This window comes from Ceratotherium simum, chromosome 30 (genome assembly GCF_057802395.1).
Source record: "Ceratotherium simum simum isolate JZ-2026a chromosome 30, ASM5780239v1, whole genome shotgun sequence".
Classification (NCBI taxonomy): domain Eukaryota; kingdom Metazoa; phylum Chordata; class Mammalia; order Perissodactyla; family Rhinocerotidae; genus Ceratotherium; species Ceratotherium simum.
In genome coordinates, this window is record NC_141929.1 from 37,835,489 (window position 1) to 37,861,198 (window position 25,710).

At 37.3% G+C, this 25,710-nt stretch overlaps 1 protein-coding gene across 3 annotated transcripts in view; it reads left to right on the plus strand.

The window, feature by feature from the left end:
• NETO2 (neuropilin and tolloid like 2) overlaps positions 1–25,710 on the plus strand; it is a 61,063-nt gene that overhangs the window by 8,479 nt on the left and 26,874 nt on the right. For 2 of the 3 annotated variants that reach the window (XM_087420317.1, XM_087420316.1), the window contains exons 2-6: positions 1,968–2,024; positions 4,911–5,051; positions 5,691–5,939; positions 10,947–10,991; positions 11,074–11,201. In XM_087420317.1, coding sequence (XP_087276443.1) covers positions 1,968–2,024; positions 4,911–5,051; positions 5,691–5,939; positions 10,947–10,991; positions 11,074–11,201 — 620 coding nt within the window. The remainder of the gene's footprint in view (positions 1–1,967; positions 2,025–4,910; positions 5,052–5,690; positions 5,940–10,946; positions 10,992–11,073; positions 11,202–25,710) is intronic. The other variant, XM_087420318.1, reaches the window with a different exon arrangement.

Below are 25,710 nucleotides of genomic sequence, written 5' to 3' on the forward strand. Positions count from 1 at the left end.
ACATGAGATCTTCAACACTACTAGAAACCAAAGAAAGGAAAAGGGGAATTCAAGTTGTTGAGAGAAGACAGAGGAGACAAAGGTCAGCAAGGATACAGGAAACCAAAGATGAAGAGGTCAAATGATCAGATTATAAGATGTAAACAACTGAATGGCAAGAAGTCTCATACATTGGTAACTTTGCGTAGTAGATACTCAGTATGTGCTATTGAGTGAACAGTGGCATGACCATCTACCAGTCACTTAACTAGCAACATCTTCAATGCCTCCATCTTCCTCACTCCTAAGATCCTATAAGTCACCTTTGCAGTTGACTCTACATCTGAATCAGGTTATAAATCTCTCCTCCTTTCCATTTCTACTACCACTGCTCAGCTTCAAGACTCAATCATCTTTGCTTCCTAAATGACATCCTCTCTTTAAAAGTTTGGACTCCACACAACCATCGGGATTATTGGTCTGAAACACAGATGTGACAAGGTCACACTCAAATTTAAAAACCCACAATGGCTTCTCACTATAGTCAAGAGTCCAGACTCTTGAGCGTGGCGTCCAAGACTTTTTACAGTCAGATCTCATCCTACTAATTCTAACTGGTAGATCACTTTCCCTTCCACATGCTAACCCACCGTACTGTATCAGAGTTTGTCGACACCTCCTGTAGATAAGTGCTCCTGCCTCCCTGTTTTTGTCTAAGCTATTTCTTTTTCCCTCTCCTGGGTTGAAGACCTGTAAGGTCCAACTAGAGTATAATCACCTGCCTTCTCTGAAGTTCTTTTAACCCCCAGCAGATTGGTTCCCTTCTCTGCTTCCATTATGTTTTCTGTATAACCCCTGTTAAACTCGTTTTCACCTCGTATTGTAGATTATCTTTGACAATAGAGTGAGTCCTCCTTAAGGATAGTAGTTTGTCCTAATATTTGTCATTTATTTAGCAGAATGCATAGTACATAAAAATTGCTATGTTCATCATCTCTTTTAATCACCACAACAACCCTATGAGGTTGGTGCTATTAATACAACATCCTCATTTTACAGATAAGTAAACTAAGCTGAAAAGGCCTCACAGCTGGTACACGGCAAAATTTGAATCCCAGCCTAGATCCGTCTAACTCATCAAGTCCATACTCTTACTATTTTGCTGTATGTCTCCTCCCACATCTGTATATCCTCCGTGCCTGCTATCCAGTGGGTAGTCTCTAAGTGCTTATTGACTGAATAAATAATAAAAACTCCAGTTCACACAGGAGTTTGGGTAAGCTGGTCGTGTGATTTCCTCTGAAAGGGAGAATGAAAGAGATTGGTGCACCATTCGTAGAAATAAAATGTTCAAAAGAATCTTCAGAACACATACATACACCAAATAATTCAATACGTTATTGATTGGGTCTCAGAAATGTGCAACTTGGGGAAAAAAAGCTTCATTTTCTGAATATGCTAGCTTTTGTACCTCAGGACACAGCATAGTACTGCACAGTATACAAGGTCTCATACTGGTTTCTGGGAGACTGCTGCCCCCTTACTGCTGTCTCTGTTATGAGCGTGCTCACAAGTCAGATAATCTAATTGAACTTTTACTGGCATAATACATTGCAGAGCTAGCCATAATGCATGTAAAGTTTTGAGATATGGAGTACAGTAAATATAGGAATAATTGGGGTCAGCAAAATTTGCAAAAAAAGTATGTTTTTTTAGTCCATCCTAAATTGAAAAATGCTTTAACTGCCATATACTATTAGTGCTTGTATAAATGTGTACAATATCAATTATGGGTTTTTCTTGAGTTGTCTTAAGTGTAAAATAGTAAATCAGAACATAACATTTAACCCTTAAAAATCTTGCGAGTGAATGTTAGTAAGAAATAGTGGTTTTAGTTAATCCTTTTTTGTCATCTGATTTCCCTTATAAACTTAGTAAAATGTAATATAGATTCAATTTTTAACTTCTCTGTTTTGTTATTTTTCTAGTGTTGTTAATAACAATACTTGTAGTGGAAGGGATTGCTGTGGCCCAAAAGACCCAAGGTAAAGTCGTTACAATGATAACTTTCTGTATGTTCAGGACAGTGGGTGGTTTATTTGAAAGGATTGCAACTTTTGAATACTATTTCCATAATCCTTCTGGGGTGTTCCAATGACCTAAGGCTTTCTGAGGCCTGTCAGCCTCAATTTAACTGTGTTCAGCTGCAGTTAACTAGAATAAATTGTCAACATAAGGTCTTGCCCTGATAAATTTTAAAAATTGCCATCACTAGTAGCTCCTAGCACACTATGGATTTTATCCACAAATTAAATGAGATTCATGCTTTATCACTAAGCAAAAATAAAAATCCTTTTTTCTAATGTAGACAAATGAAACATTTCCATCAATATCTTATTCAAACCCTTTGGACCTGATCTTATTGTCCTTGTTTAGGAAAGAAGATTACCTAGTGGTTTGGTTTTTTGTTTGTTTGTTTTGGTGAGGAAGATTGGCCCTGAGCTAACACCTGTTGCCAATCTTTCTCTGTTTACTTGAGGAAGAGTGGCCCTGAGGTAACATCTGTGCCAGTCTTCCTCTATTTTGTATGTGGGACGCTGCCACAGCATGACTTAATGAGCAGTGTAGGTCTGTGCCTGGGATGCGACCTCGGGCCACTGAAGTGGAACGTGCAGACTCAACCACTATGCCACTGGGCTGGCCCCTAGCTAGTGTGATTTTTGAACCAGATTTTCAAGTCAGAGGTTAGTACATTTCCTATATACCTTATTTATTTTTTATTTTCATCAAAGTTATACATACACATGACAAAAATCAAAGCATTCTAAAAAGTTAATTAGGAAAAATCAGTCCCCTGTCCAACCCTACCCCCCTTCATGCTCCACGGAGATAATGACTCTTTTTGCTGATTCTTTTGATATTTCCCTGTATATTTCTAAATAACATACTCTGCTGTTACTTCTTTATTATTTCAGTTTTAGGTATTAGATAATGATTTCCCAGCATTGGAGATGAGAATCTAGCTCCTTCATGCACCCACTCTTCACCCCCAGCTGTATACAGGTCTTCTTGTACTTTCCATCTGTGCCACCTGTCTCAGGAGTTATAATTCTGGTTACATCTGTATTCAGGATTTACATTGTCACTCATTGAGCTTTTTCAATATGAAAATTCTGTCTTTCAGTTTAGAAGTTTTTATTTCTTTTTTTGTTTAATTTTTGTTAATTCCCTTTTCTCTATTTTCTCTGTTCTGTCTTTAAGGAACTCCTGTTGTTTTTTGTTTTCTTTTATCTTTTCTGTTTTCCAGCTCTCTTTTTACTCTGTTTTCTTCTCAGTAGTCTCTACTGGGACTGCCTCAGTTTTATCCTCTAAACTAGGAATTGGAAAACTTTTTCTGTAAAGGACCAGATAGTAAATATGTGAGGCTTGGCGGGCCTTACAGTGCCTGGAGCAGCTTCTCAGCTCTGCTGTTGTGTGGAGGCAGGGATAGAAGTGTGCACGTGGATGGACGTGGGTCTGTTCCCGGGAGGTCGTGTTTACAGGAACAGGCAGCAGGCCAGGTTTGGCCCAGGACCACAGTTTGTGGACCTCTGCTCTAAACTGTCTACTAATTTTTTCATTTCTCCTATTTTTAGAAGCTTTCTTTTGTTTTCTGAATATTCTTTTTTTAGACTATCCTTGTTCTGTGGATATACTCTCTCGTTCTCTGAGGAGATTAAATGATAGTTTTGTTTAGTGTTATTGGGTTTTTAGTATTTTTTCTGCATAATCTTTGTTTCCTCAGAGTTGCTTTTTTTGTTTGTTTTTTAATCTGTTTTTCATAGTAGAGGCTTTACTCAAGTGTCTGGTGATCCCTGAATGCTCCGATTTATGAGAGGAGCACTAAAATCTGATCATTGGCTGCAAGTGTAGATAGGGCTTGTTTCCTGCAGCCCACACTGTTGAGGGACCCAACATCGGGGAGCCCCTGAGTCTGCATCCTGGGGTCTTTTTCTTAGACCTGGGGCTGATTAGATTCCCCAGGGAAGACTCTCTCCATTTTCTGCTTAGAAGCTCTACATCTGACCAAGAGGCCTCTGGGGAGTTGAGTGAGGGAAGAGACTGGGAGCATCATTCAGTATGTTAATATTCACCTAATCTCCCTATTTTCAGGGTGGTGTTTTCACCCTTGGCTGTGCCTGATGTCCCCTAGTCCTGTGACCCTGTTTTACCTTTGGCAAAGAAATAATCTCATTTTTTGATGTGGTGATAGAGCGGCAGCTACCTAGACTTCTGGAATAGGGGAGGGTATTAGGAATCAAATTGATTCTAAACAGACTTTTAACCAAGCCTCATGTTTTTAAAAAGCCCAACTTCACCACTCTCCCCCACTTCAGAGATACCTACTACTGCCAGTTGTTACTGTTGGTTCTTACAGATTTATGCCCTAAAAAACAAAAAATTGTTTACTGTTGTGTAAGTGGAGTTTGAGGAGGGAGCAGAGCTAAATACATGTATTCAGTCTATAATCTTTAATCTTTGAATCTTATTTGACTTTTGTGTTAAACTAAATATAGATGTACTGTCCAGAGATAAACTCCTGGGATCTTTTTATTTTTATGTCACACTGAATTTAATAGAGTTTTACTGATTTATCAGATTCTCCCACATGGTTTTGCCCTTGTAAAATCTAAGCATTTTATTTCTCTGCTGTCTTACATGGCAGGCTCGTCTCTAGCGGCAAGTTCTTCCAGTAAGCACAGCATACAATCTTACCTTTCCTTCACTTCTGCAGTATTCAATTTGTTGTGCTAAATTTGATAGTGGTTCTTACAAAATTATATATATGTGTAACACAGAGTGCGCAATTATTTGGGGAAGTTGTGGGGGAAAGAGAAGAATGATGTTCTCTTTGCTGTAATTAATGTTTTAAATGCTATTTTTCCCCTAAGATGGACAAAATATTGGAATCAAGCACATTCCTGCAACCCAGTGTGGCATTTGGGTTCGAACCAGCAATGGTGGTCATTTTGCTTCACCAAATTATCCTGACTCATATCCACCAAACAAGGAGTGTATCTACATTTTGGAAGGTATTTGACCAATATCTATCTTTTATTGCATGAATTTTTACTTTATTGTAGAACTAAATACGTTGGTAAAATGCCCTGTTTAAACCAGTTTGAACAAAATTTAAACATGTATTTGAATTAAACTCTAGTAATTATAGATATTTACGAATACTGAACACATTAACAAAATAATAGTTGAAATTTTATAGGAAATTTGAATCTCCTAAAATATAATTCAACTAGTTGCATCAGTATATATGATAAACTTCTCTGGTAAGAAACTTAAACTTACTGGCATCTCTTATTAGGCTTTATGCAAATTTATGTCCATAGTTACAGTAGTTGTTCCTTTCATTTCTTCTGTTGATCATGGTACATCATATCTCATGTACTGAGCATTAGCTTCTCGATTCTAATTTTAATCAAGTACATTTAACTAATTTAATATATAGCATATGCCAAAGAGAAAGATTACTATAGTACTACAGAGTGGCAGTATTAATAGTGTAAAATGTAGCATTTGTGATGAATTTTACATTCTCATTATGATCCTCATCTCTGACAGTAACAGCACGTTTGTTTTGCTTTTCTCACTTATGTCAGGGCATTTATACTCTTTCTTATTTGTGTTGCCCTGATTTGCTTACTTTTATTTTCTAGCTGCTCCACGTCAAAGAATAGAGTTGACCTTTGACGAACATTATTATATAGAACCATCATTTGAATGTCGGTTTGATCACTTGGAAGTTCGAGATGGGCCATTTGGTTTCTCTCCACTAATAGATCGTTACTGTGGTGTGAAAAGCCCTCCGTTAATTAGATCAACAGGGAGATTCATGTGGATTAAGTTTAGTTCTGATGAAGAACTTGAAGGACTGGGATTTCGAGCAAAATACTCATTTATTCCAGGTAATGAAGTTGTCTTTTCAGCGGTTAGGTCTCACTCTGGTTTTAGAATCTTAAGGCTAGAAAAGAGATAATTTAGTAGAGTTAATCAAATCAAGGCTTTAAAGAAATTAGCAAAGTCAAAGGCAAGTCAGTCCATGAATAAATAAAAACTTAACGAAAATTGGAAATAGAACTATATCACTTGAATTTTGAAGTGTATAGATGGTATCACATTTTTTCTTAGATTTCTTCTTTGTCATATATCAAGGCCAAAAACAATAAAATAAATACTTTTAAAAAATAATTGAAAAAAAATTGTCTTATTTTCATAAATCCTACCAAAAATTATTTTGGCAGGTTTTTTCCATTGGAGTGATTGAATTAACCACTCTTCTGAATAAATAGTCTGTAGAAAATATTAAGCAGTAGAAAGAATACTGCTCTACATTGGAGGCAGGAGATCTGGGTTTGGATCCTCTCTCTGCCGTGTAATAACTGTAAGACTTTTAAGCACAGAGTGGTGCCTGGGAGTTGCTGTTGGTAAAGTGGGAATGCCTGCTGTATTAGTGTCCTGAGGCTGCCATAACTAATTGCCACCAACTTTGCGGTTGAAAACAACAGAAATTTATTAAGCCAGAAGTCCAAAATCCAGCAGGCCGTGTTCCCTCTGGGAACTCTAGGGGGGAATGCATTCCTTGTCTCTTCCAGCTTCTTCTGGTGGCTGCCCCAGCATTCCTGAGTTTGTGGCCACATGGCTCCAGTCACTACTTCCATCTTCACATCACCCTCTCTTTTCAAAATTCTTAACTTAATCACATCTTTTGCCTTGTAATATTCACTGTTTTTTTTTTACTATATAAAGTAATATTCACAGGTTTTGAGGATTAGGATATGGACATATATTTGGCAGAGGGGGGGCTCCATTCAGCACACTCTACCTGTCTTACTTACCCCATGGGATGTGAGAACACTTGAAGACCTGCAAAGCCCTGTGCAATGTAAAAGTATGATACTCCTAATGTGGAAACACAAAGATATATGAGTTACTGCTCCTGTCTTCAAAGAGCTTACAAACTAACAAGATGAAAAAGTAACTTAGTGTAGCAATTATACAATCTTTTTGCTTTTGTGTTTTCATGCAAGAAATTTAGTTGAAAAAAATTAAAACATATCCAAATGGAAAGAAAAAATATCCATAATCTTACCACCCTATATATAAAAAACAAGTATTAACAATTTGCTGTATATCTTTTCAGATGTTTTTCTATATCTATTTATTTTGTTTTACATAACTGAGATCATGCTATATATACAGCTATATTACCTGCTTTTTTTGCCTGAACAACATAGTCAACTTTTTTTTCCTATCAGTAAACATACGGAAATTTTTAAGTGTTGCTTCAGTATTTACCTTCTTAATGCCAAAAGGACATTTTCAAGAAGTAAAATTTCTCTAGTAGACTTTATTTTTTAGAACAGTTTTAGATTCACACAAAACTGAGCAGAAAGTATAGTTACCATGTACCTCCTACTCCCCGCCCCCCCCCCCCCCACAGCTACCTCCAAAATCAACATCCTGCACCAGAGTGGTACGTTGTTATAACTGATGAACCTCCGTTGACATCATTATCACCTAAAGTCTGTAGTTGACATTAGGGTTCACTCTTGGTGTTGTACGTTCTGTGTGTTTGGACAAATGTATAATGACACATGTCTACTGTTACAATATCATACAGATTACTGCCTTAAAAATCCTCTGTGCTCCACCTGTTCTTCCCTCCTACTCAACCCCTGGCAGCCACTGATCTTTTTACTCTCTCCATAGTTTTGCCCTTTCCAGAATGTCCTTTAGTTGGAATCATACGATATGTAGCCTTTTTAGATTGGCTTCTTTCCCTTAGTAATATGCATTTAAAGTTCCATCGTGTTTTTTCATGGCTGGATAGCTCGGTTCTTTTTGGTGCTGAATATTTCATTGTATGGATGTACCACAATTTGTTTATCCATTCTATTGAAGGATATCTTGGTTGCTTCCAAGTTTTAGCAATTATGAATAAACCTACATCCATATGCAGGTTTTTGTGTGGACAAGTTTTGTGTTTTTTTTTTTGGTCCAAATTTATTTATTTATTTATTTATTTATTTAATTTATTTTTTAATTGATGTTTTAATAGTTTATAACATTGTGAAATTTTGGGTTGTACATTTTTGTTTGTCCATCACCATATATATGTCTCTCTTCACCCCTTGTGCCCACCCCCTACCCCCATTGCCCCTGGTAACCACAATACAGTTTTCTCTGTCCATGTGTTGGTTTATATTCCACATATGAGTGAGATCATACAGTGTTTATCTTTCTCTTTCTGGCTTATTTCACTTAACATAATACCCTCCAGGCCCATCCATGTTGTTGCAAATGGGACGATTTTGTCTTTTTTATGGCTGAGTAGTATTCCGTTGTATATATATATACCACATCTTCTTGATCCAATCATCAGTTGAGGGACATTTAGGTTGCTTCCACTTCTTGGCTATAGTGAGTAATGCTGCAGTGAACATAGGGGTCCATAAGCCTCTTTGGATTGTTGATTTCAGGTTTGTTGGATAGATTCCCAGTAATGGGATAGCTGGATCATAGGGTATTTCTATTTTTAATTCTTTGAGGACTCTCCATACCATTTTCCATAGAGGCTGCACCAGTTTTCATTCCTACCAGCTGTGTATGAGGGTTCCTGTTTCTTGTGTGGACAAGTTTTTAACTCATTTAGGTAAATACTAAGGAGTGCAATTGCTGGGTCATATTAAAATTTGTCGTTTTAATTTTTGGTGAAATGGATGGTGGTGATGATTGTACAACATTGTGAATGTACTTACTGCCACTGAATTGTACACTTAAAAAAATTAAAAGGGTAAATATCATATATATAAATATTTTACTACAATAAAAGTAAATTTTAAAAAATTACAAACAGGTGCCTAAAAAGAAAAACTTAATTTGAAAGTTCAGATAGGACCTAAGTATACCAAACTGCCAGAGTGAGAAAACTGCTAGTCTAAAATGTCTCAGAATCTTTAATTAGCCTGCAAAACCTATTTCAATACAGAAGTTTCTTTTGTGCAACTGGGTGCTCAATTCTTGTTAAAATTGTTTTTAATTCCAGATACTTTAGGCATGGTTATCAAATTACATACTGAAAAAAGTAGGGGGAAAATTTTTAGCTCAATTTAGGATATATCTCAGAAGCTGTTCTTTTTTAACTTAATAAATTAAACCCAAACTTGCTAAGAAGGAGTAACGACACTTTAGCTGTTTTGCAGAGAAATGTCAAAGAGAAATTTGAATCTTAAACAGCATTGGAGTAAAAACTCATAGGAGCTCTCTGGCAAATGAATCCGAATTTCTTCATTCAGGCAATAATTCTAGGATGTTGTTGTTACTACATTAAAATTTCCAGAATTATCCCAGTTACTTCCAGGAAGTAGCAATCCATTAGAGCCTCTGCCTCAGCAAATATTGCCAGTAGCTTAGAGAATTTCATTTAAAAGACACTAATTTCTCAGCATTGTTAATAGGCTTCTTCCAGGTTTACCAATCCCCAGACAAAATTTATTTTATAAATATGACTTTAAATAACTAGGCACACACATAATTTAGCTAATTATGCATTGTTTCTTTATTTTAACGTGCGGTTTTTTTCTTCTTTTAGTTGTAAAATTGTGGAATCCTCACATTATAGAGGCAACATGGTAGAGTAACAAAATTGTCCAGACAATTGGAATCTAGTCCTGCCTTTGCCATTATATGACCTAAGAAAATAATCTCTCTCTGATTCAGGTTCCTCATTTATAAAATGGAATATTAGATAATCTTCCTGATGTTACTGTCATTAGTATAATATTAAACATAATCTATGTAGAAAATCTGAAAATTTATAAACTATAAGTGCAAATGTAAGGTAATATAGTCAAGAAATCCTAAGCATTTTATTATAATTTGTCTATATTTTAACCATAAGTCATATAAAGTTGTGTGTCTCATGATACATGAATAATAGAGGAAAAGAGCTACTTTTCTTCAAAGTAAGAATCTTTACATATAAAATTGCCTGATTTTGTTTTTTAATATCTAAAAACATTCAGTTAATTTAGAACATTGTTTTTGATGTCTGTTCTTTTCTTTCAGGTCTAAAGTGGTTTGCCAAGATCTGATTCATATATAAGATTTTGTAACATCTTTTTGATGCTAAAAGTATCAATTACTCTTGTATATCACCTAGTCATCTTTCTTTTTTCCTGCCATTATGAAAAAACACTTACTAGCTACTATTTTTTGTGTGTGTGTGCGGTAAATTATACATAACATGAATTCACCTTTTTTAACCATTTGTAAGTGTATAAGTCAGTGGCATTAAGTACGTTTACAGTGTTGTGCGACCATCACCACTATCCATTTCCAGAACTTTTTGTCATCCCAAGCTGAAATTCTGTACCCATTAAACACTAACTCCCCATTCCCCCTCCCTCCAGCTCCTGGTACTTACTGTCTCTATGAATTTGACTAATGTAATCTAGGTACCTCAGTAAGTGGAATCATACAATATTTGTCCTTTAGTGTCTGGCTCATTTAACTTAGCATAATGTTTCAAGGCTCATCCATGTTGTAGCATATGTCAGAATTTCATTCCTTTTTAAGGCTAAATAATATTCCATTGTACTGTATTTACCACATTTTGTTTATTCATCCGTCAGTGGACTGGCTACTGCTGTTGATGGAGCATTATGAGTTTTTAGGTAGCATAAATCAGTTACTTGTGATGGGATCAAAAGTATAAACATTATTTTAAAAACATCAATCCTATAAGGGAGCACCTGAATATGCTCATAAATAACCAGTGAACTGTAGTCTCTACCAGTGAAAGCTTTCTCTTGCTTTGCTGTTAAACTTAGCATTAAGCCTTAAGACATTAAGCCTTAAAGTAACTCTGAAATATCTCAATGCCAATGACTTTCTTCTTTTTTCTGTTACAGATCCAGATTTTACTTACCTAGGAGGTATTTTAAATCCCATCCCAGGTTTAGTATATTACCTCTTTTTCCTCATAACATTCTTATCAGTCTTATTTTCCTTTGAACATCATTCATCTGTTCTTTCTAGATTGCCAGTTTGAGCTCTCAGGAGCTGATGGAATAGTGCGTTCTAGTCAGGTAGAACAAGAAGGAAAAACGAAACCTGGGCAAGCAGTTGATTGCATATGGACAATTAAAGCTACTCCGAAAGCTAAGGTATTATTATTTATTGAGTCATTTCAGAGAAGAACATAATGAGACTTGATTTGTATAATATGTTATTTTGGTTCATGCAGATACTTATTGGTTATATAAACGGATATTACAACTTTTTAAAAATTAACTTTATTTCACTAACATTATTGGGCACCTCCTAAGATATCAACATTTTTATAGTTAAACTACAATATAAATTTCAGAAATATCACACATTAAGATTCTTATTTTACGAATTTTAAGATTCTTGAAATCTGTGTATTCCTAATTAGAGAGTGCAGGTATTGATCACTATGATCATAGATTCATAAAAAACTTTATGAGAAGGAAAAATAGGCAACAAGATGTTAAAGTGTCTTGTCAAAGGTCTCAGAGTTGGTCATAGCAGTGTCAAAACCAAAACACAAATGTATGAAATCTTAGTTCTGTATTCTTACCTGCTGTCTTCTGCTAATTATGTAGAGCTTTTACTGCAATAAGTATCACAGGGAAGAATGTTTTTAAATAACTCTGACAGATTGAGACTGGTTGCTAACTGTTTTTGCTTTTAATTTACACTTCTAGGGATATTAACAGAGTTAAAATTATATTTAATATGTATATACATGAAAAGAGAAAAGGGAGTGAGGGTAAGAGAACGAACCTTTAAAGAATTATGAAAATCAAATTTAGAGTTAGGATAATATGGTGGATTAGATTACCTGAAAATCTACCTTTTACAAAACACCTGGAAACACTGGATAAAATATAATGGGTATCCTTTTAAAAACATAACTCCAAAAAAAGAAGGTAATTCTGGGGCCAGCCTGGTGGTATAGTGGTTAAGTTTGTGCACTCCGCTTTGGCGGCCTGGGGTTTGCAAGTTTGGATCCCGGGTGTGGACCTAGGCACCGCTTATCAAGCTATGCTGTGGCGGGTGTCCCACATATAAAGTAGAGGAAGATGGGCGCGGATGTTAGCTCAGGGCTAATCTTCGTCACAAAAAAAAAAGAAAAAGAAGGTCATTCTTATGGACTAGAAATAAAGAGAGAGAACTATAAACCAGAGCAATAAACTGAAAGCTGAGATTGATAGTACAAATGCCCCTTGCTGATTTTAGTACCCAGGCGTAGCCATGCCAGGAGCTTGGTGTTAATACCCACGCTGAGACAGAAAAAGGCGGCCTGTGGTTCTCGTGACCTTTGTGAGATCCCTCACACAGAGCTGGAACCCTCAAAGGGAGATGATTGCCATAAATAGTAGATTAGGAAAAATCTTCCACTGGCACAGGTTAATAACAAAGGAGCTTAGCTTTCTGGGCTCAGTCTCGGGATAGCAGTGAGGCTGGGATTTCCCCTAAAACTTTATATACATAGAAACCTGTATTTGTTAGAGTTTGGGATGTGAATTTACATTCCCTGCTAAATCCAGGAACCACTTAGCCCAAAAATTAACAAAATGGTCCTGGCCTGATAAAGCCTTTTGTGGCAACTAGCAAAAGTAAATACAAAATAACTATGGAGGCTACGGGATTACCATAGATAAAACACTGCTGAGGTAAACTCACAACCCAAAGTTAGAAAACACGTAAGCGAACAACCCACACTGTGAGTGAGTTAGACATAACAGACAGTGAGAAGTTTCTTAGAATTTAAGTGTTTTAAAGATCAAGGAAGAAATCAAGGATGAGAAAGTAAAATGACCAGTTACACTTTAAAAGTAACCAAATAAGACTTCTGCAAGTAAAAAGTATAGTTATTGAAAGATCTGGGAAAATTACCCAGAATGTAGCTTGAGGGTAGGGGGAGTGGCAGTTTATTAAAATTTTCAAGAACTGACAAAAAGAGTTGATACACAGTGACTCCCAAAGCAAGAAACAAAAACATTTTGACGCCCAATTGCACTAGGCACCACAGACAATGAGAGAATCTTTAAAACAAGTAGAGAGAGGGGGGCTGGCTCCATGGCGTAGCAGTTAAGGGTGCGCTCTCCACTGCTGGCAGCCTGGGTTCGGATCCTGGGTGTGCACCAATGCACCGCTTGTTAGGCCATGCTGTGGTGGCATCCCACATAAAGTGGAGGAAGATGGGCACAGGTGTTAGTCCAGGGCCAGTCTTCCTCAGAAAAAAGAGGAGGATTGGCATGGAGGTTAGCTCAGGGCTGACCTTCCTCACAAAAAAAACCATAATAAGTAGAAAAGAGAGATTGCCTACAAGGAATAACATCAGAATCATCAGTATCAAACTAGAAGCAGGAGACAATAGAATAATATCTTCAAAACACTGAGGAAAAATAAATGGCAATCTAAAATTGTATATCCAACTGAACTATCATTCAAGAATGAAAGCAAAATTAAGGTATTTCTGGGCAAAAATAATAAATGGATCAAACACTACAGTTAAAATCCAAATATATCCTGGGGCCGGCCTGGTGGGGCAGCGGCTAAGTGCGCACACTCTGCTTCAGCAGCCTAGGGTTCGCAGGTTCGGATCCCAGGCGCACACCAATGCACCGCTTGTCAAGCCGTGCTGTGGCAGCACCCCATATAAAAAACGTAGAGGAAGATGGGCACAGATGTTAGCCCAGGGCCAACCTTCCTCACTAAGAAAGAGGAGGATTGGTATCAGATGTTAGCTCAGGTCTGATCTTCCTCATCAAAAAAAAAACAAATATATCCTGTTTTAAGATAGCTACAGGAAATTTTGAAAACACAAAAATCGGAAAGAAATACCAGACAAATACCAAAAGAGAGCTGATATAGCTATTAAAATAGAAATCAAGAAATAAATAAAACTAATTCACAAGGAAGATATAATTTTAAATTTTATGTATTAATATAGCCTCAAAATGTACAAAACATGAACTGACAATTGCTGAGGAAAACTAACAAATCCACAATTATAGAGGGTAATTTTTTTCAGCTCTCAGTAATATATCAAGCATAGAAAAATTTAGTAAGGTTCAGAAGATTTAAACAACACAGTATCCCTAATGGGACATAGTATCTTATTCCCAAGATACAGAGAATACACATTCTCTATAAGCATGTATAAGTGAAACATTTAAAAACTGATCTGTATGCTAGGCTAAAAAAAGAAGTCTGAAAAATACCAGTGCTTGGTATCATGCAGAGCATCCTCTAACAAAAAATACAATTAAATTAGGAACCAGCAACCAAAAGATAACTTTACAACTCCACATGTTTGGAAATTTAATAATATACCACTTAGTAATTCATAGGTCACAGAAGAAATCAGGTTGGAAATTTGAACACATTTGAAACTCAATAATAATGAAAATGCTGCCTTCCAAAACTTGTGGGATGCAGCAAAAAGTACTTTGAGGGAATTTATAAGCATAAATAGTTCCTTTACGAAAAGAAAAACATTTAAATTTAATGAGCTAAGATTCAACTCAAGAAGTTACAACGACCAAAAAAATCCAAAGGAAGTATAACAATAAAAAAGCAGAAATAAATGAAATTAAAAACAAAGTTACAAAAGGAAAGAATCAACAAAACCAAAAGTTAGCCCTTTGTAAAAAATAATGATAGGCATACCTCTGGCAAGATTGATCTGGAAAAAAAGAAATAATATTAGAAATGGAAGAGGTCATACGTAAATCAACTAGAGCAGAGATTGAAAACTATTGTGAGACAAACTCTGAAGAAGACCTGCTGAACAAAAGAAAAAAAAACCTCGAGTGTTTCTTCTATAAACAAATGACAACAGGAAAACAGCAGGGGAACCTACAGATTCAAAGAAATGTAAAAGTCAAGTAAACTTCTGGATTCAAACACTACAAAAGGAGGGGAACATTAGGAGACAATTAAAAGTCTGAACACCAAGTAGTATTTGATATTAAGAAATTATTCAGAGAAGTCAAGATGGCGACGTAAGCAAACTCTGAACTCACCTCCTCCCGTGGACAAAGCCAATTTACAACGACTCGTGGAAAAATTACCCCTGAGACAGAACTGAAAACTGGATAAGAGGAACTCCTACAACAAATGACAATCCTAATTGAGGTGGAAGAGGCAGAAATTCCCTTCTGGAGAGAAAAAAAATGCCCCTTTCACAAGCCGCAGCGCTTCATGGACGCCCAGGAGCAGCCCAAAGGTATGCAGTCCTCCCTGGAGGAGCAGGGCCCTGAGCCAGGGAACACTCCTGCTGTAGGCATTTTGTGTACCCAGCACAATCTAGACAAGTGGCATAATATCTGACTTTGCCTGCTACTAAAACATTGGGGAGTAACCCCAGAAAAGCTGGCTCACAAAGAAATTAAAACTGGTTCTTAAAGGACCCACGCACAAATTCACCTGTTTCAGAAAGCAACCTAAAATCACCAGAAAGAAAGGTGCACAGTGCTTTGGTGAAAAGAGACTCACCTGATAGGCTCTGAGTGCATCTCAGTGAGAGATGAGACCTCTTCAGGGCCTGGGACATTGGTGGCAGCCATTGTCGTGGCCTGGTGTGGGGGTGCTGACACAGACACTGGCAGACACCATTGGAGTTCTCCCTGGGGCCTGCTAGCCCTGGGTCTGCCCCACCCACTAGAGCACCAATTTAATCCAGCTCAGCCAAGGCAGGCAGCCCACCCTAGAGACTGGCCCCATAAAACAAGACCTCAGCCAACTCTGCACCTGCATAGATTGGTGACTGGATTCTCTGCAGCCTGGCGACTGCCCACTTCAGTGGAGCAGGGTGTGCACAAGGAGCGGGTGGAGAGTGTGGGGCAGTGGTGGCATATATGGGTCTCCCGCCGTGGAAAGACTGGGTCCACTTCAGGAGGTCGGGGTACACACACAGGGCAGGACTGTGTTGACTGTGTGTGTGTGGACCTGTGGGCGGCGGGGCTTGTCAGCTGCAGAAGACTTGTGCTTCTCAAAGAGCCACATAGGGGGTTGGCCCCACCTTCCAAAGCGTGAAACAATTGGGTGCTCCCATGCAGGGCCAGCACCACCCAGCTGCAATCCTCAGAGAGCTGACAAGAGACCTAAAGCCTGGAGGCTTATAGCAATTATAAGCCCCAGAGCCTAACAACCTGCCACGCTGGGGGCCTACTCACTTAAAAGAAATACTGCAACACAAATGTCCTATTAGAACTTGCAGCCAACTGTGCTGGGGCTCCCCATACCCAATAAAGAGACTGAAGTGCCCAGTACAACTACAAGCAGCTGAGCATTACAACAGCTGGCCAGGAGCATAGCTCAGCCTCGCTGGGCACCTACAGGGAGAGCAAACACGCCACAACAGAAGAACACAAATAGCCCACATAGGGGTCACTCGTGGAACATTCAGAACTGAGGGAAGCATATTGCAGGCCTCATAAGGCATCACTTATATAAGGTCACCTATCCAAGAGCAGGAGACATAACTGACTTACCTAATACGTAGACACAAGCACAGGGAAAGAGGCAAAATGAGGAGGTAAAGGAATACAATCCAAGTAAGGCAACAGGACAAAACCGCAGAAAAGAAACTAAGTGAAACAGAAATGAGCAACCCAACAGAGAGTTCAAAGAGTGTTAAGGATACTCACTGATCTTGGGAGAAGAATGGATGAGCTCAGTGAGAACGTCAACAAAGAAATGGAAGATATAAAAAAGAACCAATCAGAAATGAAGCATACAATACTGGAAATGAAAAATTCACTAGAGGGACTCAAAAGCAGAGTAGAGGGTACAGGAGAACGGCTCTGCGAGCTGGACGAAAGACTAGAAGAAATCACCAAGGCTGAACAGCTAAAAGAAAAACAAATTAAAAAGAGTGAGGTCAGTCTAAGGGCCCTCTGGAACAACAACAAGCGCACTAACATCCATGTCATAGGTGTCCCAGAAGGAGAAGAGCGAGACAAAGGGGCAGAGAATCTATTTGAAGAAATGATAGATGAACTCTTCCCTAACCTAAGGAAGGAAACAGACATCCAGGTACAGGAAGCACAGAGAAAACCAAGCAAGATAAACCCAAAGAGGCACACACCAAGATACATGATAATCAAAATGTCCGGAATTAAAGATAAAGAGAGAATCCTAAAATCCGCAAGAGAAAGACAAGTTACGTGCAAAGGAAACCCCATAAGACTATCAGCTGACTTCTCAGCAGAAACCTTACAGGGTAGAAGAGAGGGGCACGATATATTTAAAGTGCTAAAAGGAAAAAACTTAGAGCCAAGAGTACTCTACCCAGCAAGGTTATCATTCAAAATGGAAGGAGAGAGAAAAAGTTTCCCAGACAAGCAAAAATTAAAGGAGTTTGTCACCCAGAAACCAGTACTGCAAAAATGCTAAAGGGACTTATTTAAGGGGAAAAGAGAAGACCACAAATAGGAAAAATTTTCTATTTCCATGATAAGAGGGTAATGGATACAAATGCACAAAAAAGAGGTTAGATATGATATCAAAAACATAAAATGTGGGAGGAGGGGAGTTAAAGAGTAGAGCTTTCAGACAGAGATCAAACTAAAGAGACCATCAGTTCTGTACATGAACCCCATAGTAATCACAAACCAGAAACCTATAATAAGTACACAAAAAACTGAGAGAAAGGAACCCAAACATAATACTAAAGAAAGCCATCAAACCACAAGGGAAGAGAGCAAGAGAAGAAGAAAGGAACAGAGGACTACTGAAACACTGAGGAAAAAAAGAAAGTTAAAAAATTGCAGTAAATACATACTTATCAATAGCTACTTTAAATGTCAGTGGTCTAAATGCTCCAATTAAAAGGTATGGGGTGGCTGATTGGTTAAAAAAACAAGACCCATATATATGCTGCATACAAGAGACACACTTCAGACCTCAAGACACTCGCAAACTGAAAGTGAAGGGATGGAAAAAGATACTTCACACAAATAGCAATGAAAAGAAAGTTATGTCAGACAAAATAGACTTTAAAACAAAAACTAAAAAGAGACAAGGGCATTACATAATGATCAAGGGAACAATCCAACAAGGGGATATAACACTTGTAAATATTTATGCACCCAACATAGGAGCACCTAAATATATAAAGCAATTATTAACAGACATAAAAAGAGAAATAGACAGTAACACAATAATAGTAGGGGACTTGAACACTCCACTTACACGAACAGATAGATCATCCAAACAGAAGATCAGTAAGGAAACATTGGCCTTAAATGACACACTAGAAGAGATGGACCTAGTAGATATATACAGAACATTCCATCCAAAAACTGAAGAAGACACATTGTTTTCAAATGCACATGGAACATTCTGCAGGATTGATCACATATTAGGCCACAAAACAAGTCTCCCTAAATTTAAGAAGATTGAAATAATACCAAGCATCTTTTCTGACCACAACAGTATGAAACTAGAAATCAACTATAGGAAGAAAATCAGAAAAGCCACAAATATGTGGAGATTAAACAAAATGCTACTGAACAACAATTGGGTCAACGAAGAAATCAAAAAATACCTGGAGACAAATGAAAATACAACATGCCAGAATTTATGGGATACAGCAAAAGCGGTTCTAAGAGGGAAGTTTATAGCAATACAGGCCTATCTCAATAAACAAGAAAAATTTCAAATAAACAATCTAACAGTGCACCTAAAGTAACTGGAAAGAGAAGAACAAACAAAGCCCAAAATCAGTAGAAGAAGCAAAATAATAAAAGAGCAGAAATAAGTGAAATAGAGACTAAAAAAATAATAGAAAAAATTAATACAACCAAGAGCTGGTTCTTTGAAAAGATCAACAAAATTGACAAACCTTTAGCTAGACTCAACAAGAAAAAAAGAGAGAAGTCTCAAATAAGTAAAATAGAAATGAAAGAGGAGAAATTACAATGGACACCTCAGAAATTCAAAAGATTATAAGAGAATACTATGAAAAGCTATATGCCAACAAATTCAACAATATGGAAGAAATGGATAAATTCTTTGAATTATACAATCTTCCAAAACTGGATCCAGAAGAAATAGAAAATTTGAATAGACCAATCACCAGTAAGGAGATCGAAACAGTAATCAAAAACCTCCCCAAAAATAAAAGCCCAGGACCAGGCGGCTTCCCTGGTGAATTCTACCAAACATTCAAAGAAGACTTAATACCTATCCTTCTCAAACTCTTCCAAAAAATTGAGGAGTGGGGGAAGCTCCCTAACTCATTCTACGAAGCCGACATTACCCTGATACCAAAACCAGACAAGGACAACACAGAAAAAAGAAAATTACAGGCCAATATCACTGATGAACATGGATGCAAAAATCCTCAACAAAATACTAGCAAATCACATACAACAATACGTTAAAAGATTATACACCATGATCAAGTGGGATTTATTCCAGGTATGCAGGGATGGTTCAACATTCGCAAATCAATCGATGTAATACACCACATTGATAAAATGAAGTATAAAAATCACATGATCATCTCAATAGATGCAGAGAAAGCATTTGACAAGATACAGCATCCATTTATGATAAAAACTCTGAATAAAACGGGTATAGAAGGAAAGTACCTCAACATAATAAAGGCCATATATGAGAAACCCACAGCTAATACCATCCTCAATGGTGAAAAACTGAAAGCTATCCCTCTAAGAACAGGAACCAGACAAGGATGCCCACTGTCACCACTCCTATTTAACATAATACTGGAAGTCCTAGCCAGAGCAATCAGGCAAGAGAAAGAAATAAAAGGGATCCAAATTGGAAAGGAAGAAGTGAAAGTGTCACTATTTGCAGATGACATGATTTTATATGTAGAAAACCCTAAAGAATCCACCAGGAAACTTTTAGAAGTAATAAGGGAATACGGTAAAGTTGCAGGATACAAAATCAACGTACAAAAATCAGTTGCATTTCTATACACTAACAACGAAGTAGCAGAAAGAGAAATTAAGAATACCATCCCATTTACAATTGCAACAAAAAGAACAAAATACCTAGGAATAAACTTAACCAAAGAGGTGAAAGAGCTGTACACGGAAAACTATAAAACATTGCTGAAAGAAACTGAAGAAGACACAAAAAAATGGAAAGATATTCTGTGCTCTTGGATTGGAAGAATTAACATAGTTAAGATGTCCATACTCCTAAAGCAATCTATAGATTCAATGCAATCCCTATCAAAGTTCCAACAACACTTTTCACAGAAATAGAGCAAAGAATCCTAAAATTTATATGGAACAACAAAAGACCCCGAATAGGTAAAGCAATCCTGACAAAAAAGAACAAAGCTGGAGATATCACACTCCCTGATATCAAAATATACTACAAAGCTATAGTAACCAAAACAGCATGGTACTGGCACAAAAACAGACACACAGATCAATGGAATAGAATCCAAATCCCAGAAATAAACCCACACATCTATGGACAGCCAATCTTCGACAAAGGAGCCAAGAACATACAATGGAGAAAAGAGAGTCTCTTCTACAAATGGTGTTGGGAACACTGGATAGCCACATGCAAAGAAATGAAAGTGGACCCTTATGTTACACCATACACAAAAATTAACTCAAAATGGATTAAAGACTTGAATGTAATACCTGAAACTATGAAACTTCTAGAAGAAAACATAGGCAGTACGCTCTTCGACATCCATCTTAGCAACATATTTTCAAGCACCGTGTCTGACTGGGCAAGAGAAACAATAGAAAAAATAAACAAATGAGACTACATCAAACTAAACAGCTTCTGCACAGCAAAGGAAACCGTCAACAAAACGAAAAGACAACCTAACAATTGGGAGAAGATATTTGCAAACCATATATCTGATCAGGGGTTAATCTCCAAAATATATAAAGAACTCATGGATCTTAACAACAAAAAAACTAACAACCCAATTAAAAACTGGGTAAAAGACCTGAACAGACATTTCTCCAAAGAAGATATACAGATGGCCAACAGGCACATGAAAAGATGTTCAACATCATTAACTAACAGGGAAATGCAAATCAAAACTACAATGAGGTATCACCTCCCGCCCGTCAGAATGGCTATAATTAACAAGACAGGAAACAACAAGTGTTGGAGAGAATGTGGAGGGGAGGGAACTCTCATACACTGCTGGTGGGAGTGCAAACTGGTGCAGCCACTATGGAAAACAGTATGGTGATTCCTCAAAAAATTAAAGCTAGAACTACCATACAATCCAGCTATTCCACTGCTGGGTATTTATCCAAAGAACATGAAAACACCAATGCGTAAAGATACATGCACGCCTGTGTTCATTGCAGCATTCTTCACAATAGCCAAGACTTGGAAGCACCCTGACTGCCCATCAAGGGATGAATGGATAAAGAAGAGGTGGTATATATGCACAATGGAATACTACTCAGCCATAAGCAATGATGAAATCCAGCCATTTGTAACAACATGGATGGACATTGAGAGTATTATGCAAAGTGAAATAAGTCCAAGGGAGAAGCTCAAATACCATATGATTTCACTCATGAAGTAGTAGATAATAAAAACAACAAACAAGCACATAGAAACAGAGATTTGATTGGTGGTTACCAGAGGGGAAGGTTGGAAGGAGGAGGGCGAAAGGGGTAATTAGGCATGTGTGTGTGGTGATGGATTGTAATTAGTATTTAGTGGTGAACATGATAACATGATGTAATCCATGCAGAAATAGAAGTATAATGATGTACACCTGAAATGTATACAATGTTATAAATCAACGTTACTGCAATAAACAAAAAATTAAGATCCAAAAAAAGAAAAAAAATTATTCATTTGTTTGGTTTGGTAATAGTATTGATGTTATTTTTGTAAGTGGTCTTTAGCAATACGTATGGAACTATTTACACATGAAGTGTTATCTCTGGGATTTGTCTCAATATGTGAGAGGCCAACGTGGGGAGGGGTATAGATAATGCAAGATTGGCCGAGTTGATCATTGTTAAAGTTAGAGGATGGGTACATGGGTTTATGTACCATTTTGTCTGCTTTTGCATGTTTGGAATTTTCCGTAATCAAAGTGTTTTAGACCATAAGAGAATATTATGAGTAATTTTTTGCTAATAATTTTGTAAACAGTCTCAATGGACAATTTCCTGAAGTATATAATGTATGTGTGTATATATATATTTACATATATATTTTTTACCAAAATTAAATCAAAGTAATAGAAAACAAGAATAAACCTTTACCAAATTAATGAAATTGATTTGGTACTTTTAAAATATGTTGAGAAAGACCGACCAGATTAGATTTTACCAAATACTCAAGGAACAAGTTATATAAACTGTTTCAGAAAACCGAAGAAGAAAGACCATTCCTCAACCTATTTCTATCAAAACTAAATAGATAGCATGAGAGAATTATAAACCAGGACTATTTATAAAATGGAGGGGGAAAAAAGACCCAAAAAACTAAACAAAGTTTTTTAGAAATCATGACCAAGATGGGTTTATCCTAGGAATTCTTGGATAGTTTCATATTAGAAAATTGAATGATATAGTTTACCATATTAACAAATTAAAGGAGAAAATCCAGATATATCAATAGATGCAGAAAAAATATTCAGTAAAACTTAAAACCTATTGTTAAAAAACTCTCTGTAATTCTAACATAGGAAGATACAACTTCAGCATGATGAAGAAGTATCTAGTAAACGCTAAAACAAACATCATAATTAACGGTGAAACCTTAAAAACATTTCCTTTAAGCTCAGAAACAAGTTAAGGATGTCTGTAGTCTATATTTTATTTGGTAGTATTCAGAAATCCTGGTCAATACGACAAGATCAGAAAAAGAAAAAGTTAATCAGTTATAAAATCAATTGCTTTTCTGTACTACAGCCAAAAGCAGTTTGAAAGTAAAACTTTTTAAAAGACCATTTACAATAAAAGCAAATCATTAAGATACCAGGAAGTAAATTTTTAAATTACGTTGAAATACGGAAAAGAAGGCCTACAGAAATGGAGAGAGACATCATTTTCATGGGTGAGAAGATTAAATATCACAAACATTTTCATTGTTCCCTAATTAATCTATGTATATAAAATAATTCCAATATAAATCCCAGTAGGGCTTTCTGGGGAACTTGGCAAGCTAATTATAAAGTTCACATAGAAGAGGAAGGGATCCAGAAGAACCATGAAAATTTTGAATAAACAAAGTGGGGTTACTTATCCTTCAAGGTAAAGTTGGGGTAGTTGCACAGAGTGCAGTTGTCACTGGGATGTACAACTAATAAAACTGAATAAAATATCCAAAAGTAGAGCTACACATGTGTGGAAGCTTGGCATACAGTCGTGTCGCTTAACGACTGGGATACGTTCTGGGTATGACATTGTCATTCGGTGATATTGTTGTGTGAACACCATAGGGTATACTTACGCAAACTTAGATGGGATACCCTACTACACACCTAGGCTGTAGGCTGTAGCCTATTGCTCCTAGGCTACAAACCTGTATGGCATGTTACTCTACTGAATACTGTAGCCAGTTGCAACACAAAGGTAAGTATGTGTGTAGCCAAACATAGAAAAGCTAGAGTAAAAGTAACAGTATAAAAGATAAAAAATGGTACCCCTGTATAGGGCACTGACCGTGAATGGAGCTTGCAGGACTGGAAGTTGCTCTGAGTGAGTCAGTGAGTGAGTGGTGAGTGAGTGTGAAGGCCTAGGACATTACATTACTGTAGACTTTATAAACAATATACGCTTGGGCTACATTATATTTATAAAACATATTTTTCTTTCATAATAAATTAGCTTGGTAGAACTTTTTTAGTTTATAAACTCCTTAATTTTTTTAACTTTTTAACTCTTTTTTAATAACAGCTTAAAACACAAACACATTGTACAGCTGTACAAAAGTACTTTCTTTGTCCTTATTCTACAAGCCTTTTTCTATTTTTAAAATTTTTTTATTGTTTTTAACTTTTTAAACTTTTTTGTTAAAAATTAAGGCAAACACACGTTAGCCTAGGCCTGCACAGGGTCAGGATCATCAATATCACTGTCTACTACCTCCACGTCTTGTCTCCCTAGAAAGGTCTTGAGGGGCATGAACACATGGACCTGTCATCTATGATAACAATGCCTTCTTCTGGAATACCTCCTGAAGGACCTGCCTGAGACTTTTCTTGAGTAGGTGTCACTCTTTTCGTGACGGTTTGCGTGGTTTCTTTATTTCGTCATAGAATTGCTTGTAAGCAGATACGTACTATGAACATTCCTCTCTGGTAATGAAAATCTTTCAGTGTTGGAGGTCTATGTCTTCAAACTTTTTAAGGAGCTTGTTGAGGTCTGCAAAAGCTTCTGCTAAACCTTTCACTGAATTTTCTTGGGGCTTTTTCTTCTCCTGCAGTTTCCTTTTCTCTTATGTCTTCTTCAGCTATGTGTTCCTGTTTCAGTTCCAACAAGTCCTCGTTAGGCAGTCCCTCAGGAACCACCTCTAGGAGCTCCTCGATGTCATCCTCATCCACACTCAGCTTAAAGTTGTTTGCCATCTCAGCCACAACCTTGTTGATTTCTGCAATCTCCTCATCCTTGGTAAATCTTTTGAGGTCATGGACAAACCTCTTGAGTGTCTTCTTCCAGATGCCATTCATACAGTCCTAGGTGACATCATGCCAAGCCCAAGCAAGGTTCTTGATGCAGTCATAGATGTTGTAATCCTTCCAGAATTGCATCAGTGTTTTCTCAGTGTCTTCCTCAGTTGCAGCAATAGCCTGGGCAAAGGTTTTCTTCAGGTAGAGGCCTTAAAGCTGCTATAACTCCTTGATCCAACCAATGGATCAAGTGGTATTTGGAGGGAGAAACACCACTTTGATATTAAGATGAAGATCACTAATAAAAGGAAGATGTCCAGGAGCATCATCAACAATAAGCAGAATCTTGAAAGATATGTTTTCTCCAAACAGTACTTCTCCGTTTCGCTGGCATAGCAATTCAGGAGAGCATCTTGGAAGAGGAGCTGGGTCATCCACGACTACTTATTACTCCTATCGTGCACTGTAGTACTCCTGTGTGCTGCTTGATATGCTTGAAGGCCCTGGGGTTCTCGCTGTGCCAGATCACAAAGGGTTTCAATTTGTAGCCTGCAACATTGCCTCCAAGCAATTATCCTGTCCTTAAAGCCTCAAAACCTGGCACTGACTTGGCCTCCTTATGAGTGCAAGTCCCTTCAGGCGTTGGTTTCCAGAATAGGGAGGTTTCATCCTTATTGAATATTTGCTCTGGCAAGTAATTTTCCTCCACAATCAGCTTATCTAGAGTTTCCAAAAATGCTTCAGCTGCCTTCACATCAGCACTTGCAGACTCACCACTCACTCTCACAGTATGTAGTGAATAACAATTCTGAATCGTTTAAACCACCCAAGCCTAACGGTGAATTCAGCATCGTAGTTGGGCCAGCCTTTTCTTTCAACATCGCAGACAAACTTTTTCCTTTGGCTGTGATCATCCTGGTGCTAACAGGGGTATGGTTCTGTGTCTAGTCTTCAATCCAGGTCATTAGAAGGTTCTCCATGTCTAGAAAAGGCCCTTCTTGAATTTTTGTTAGTCTCATAGCCTGCAATGAAGCAGATCCTTGAACAGC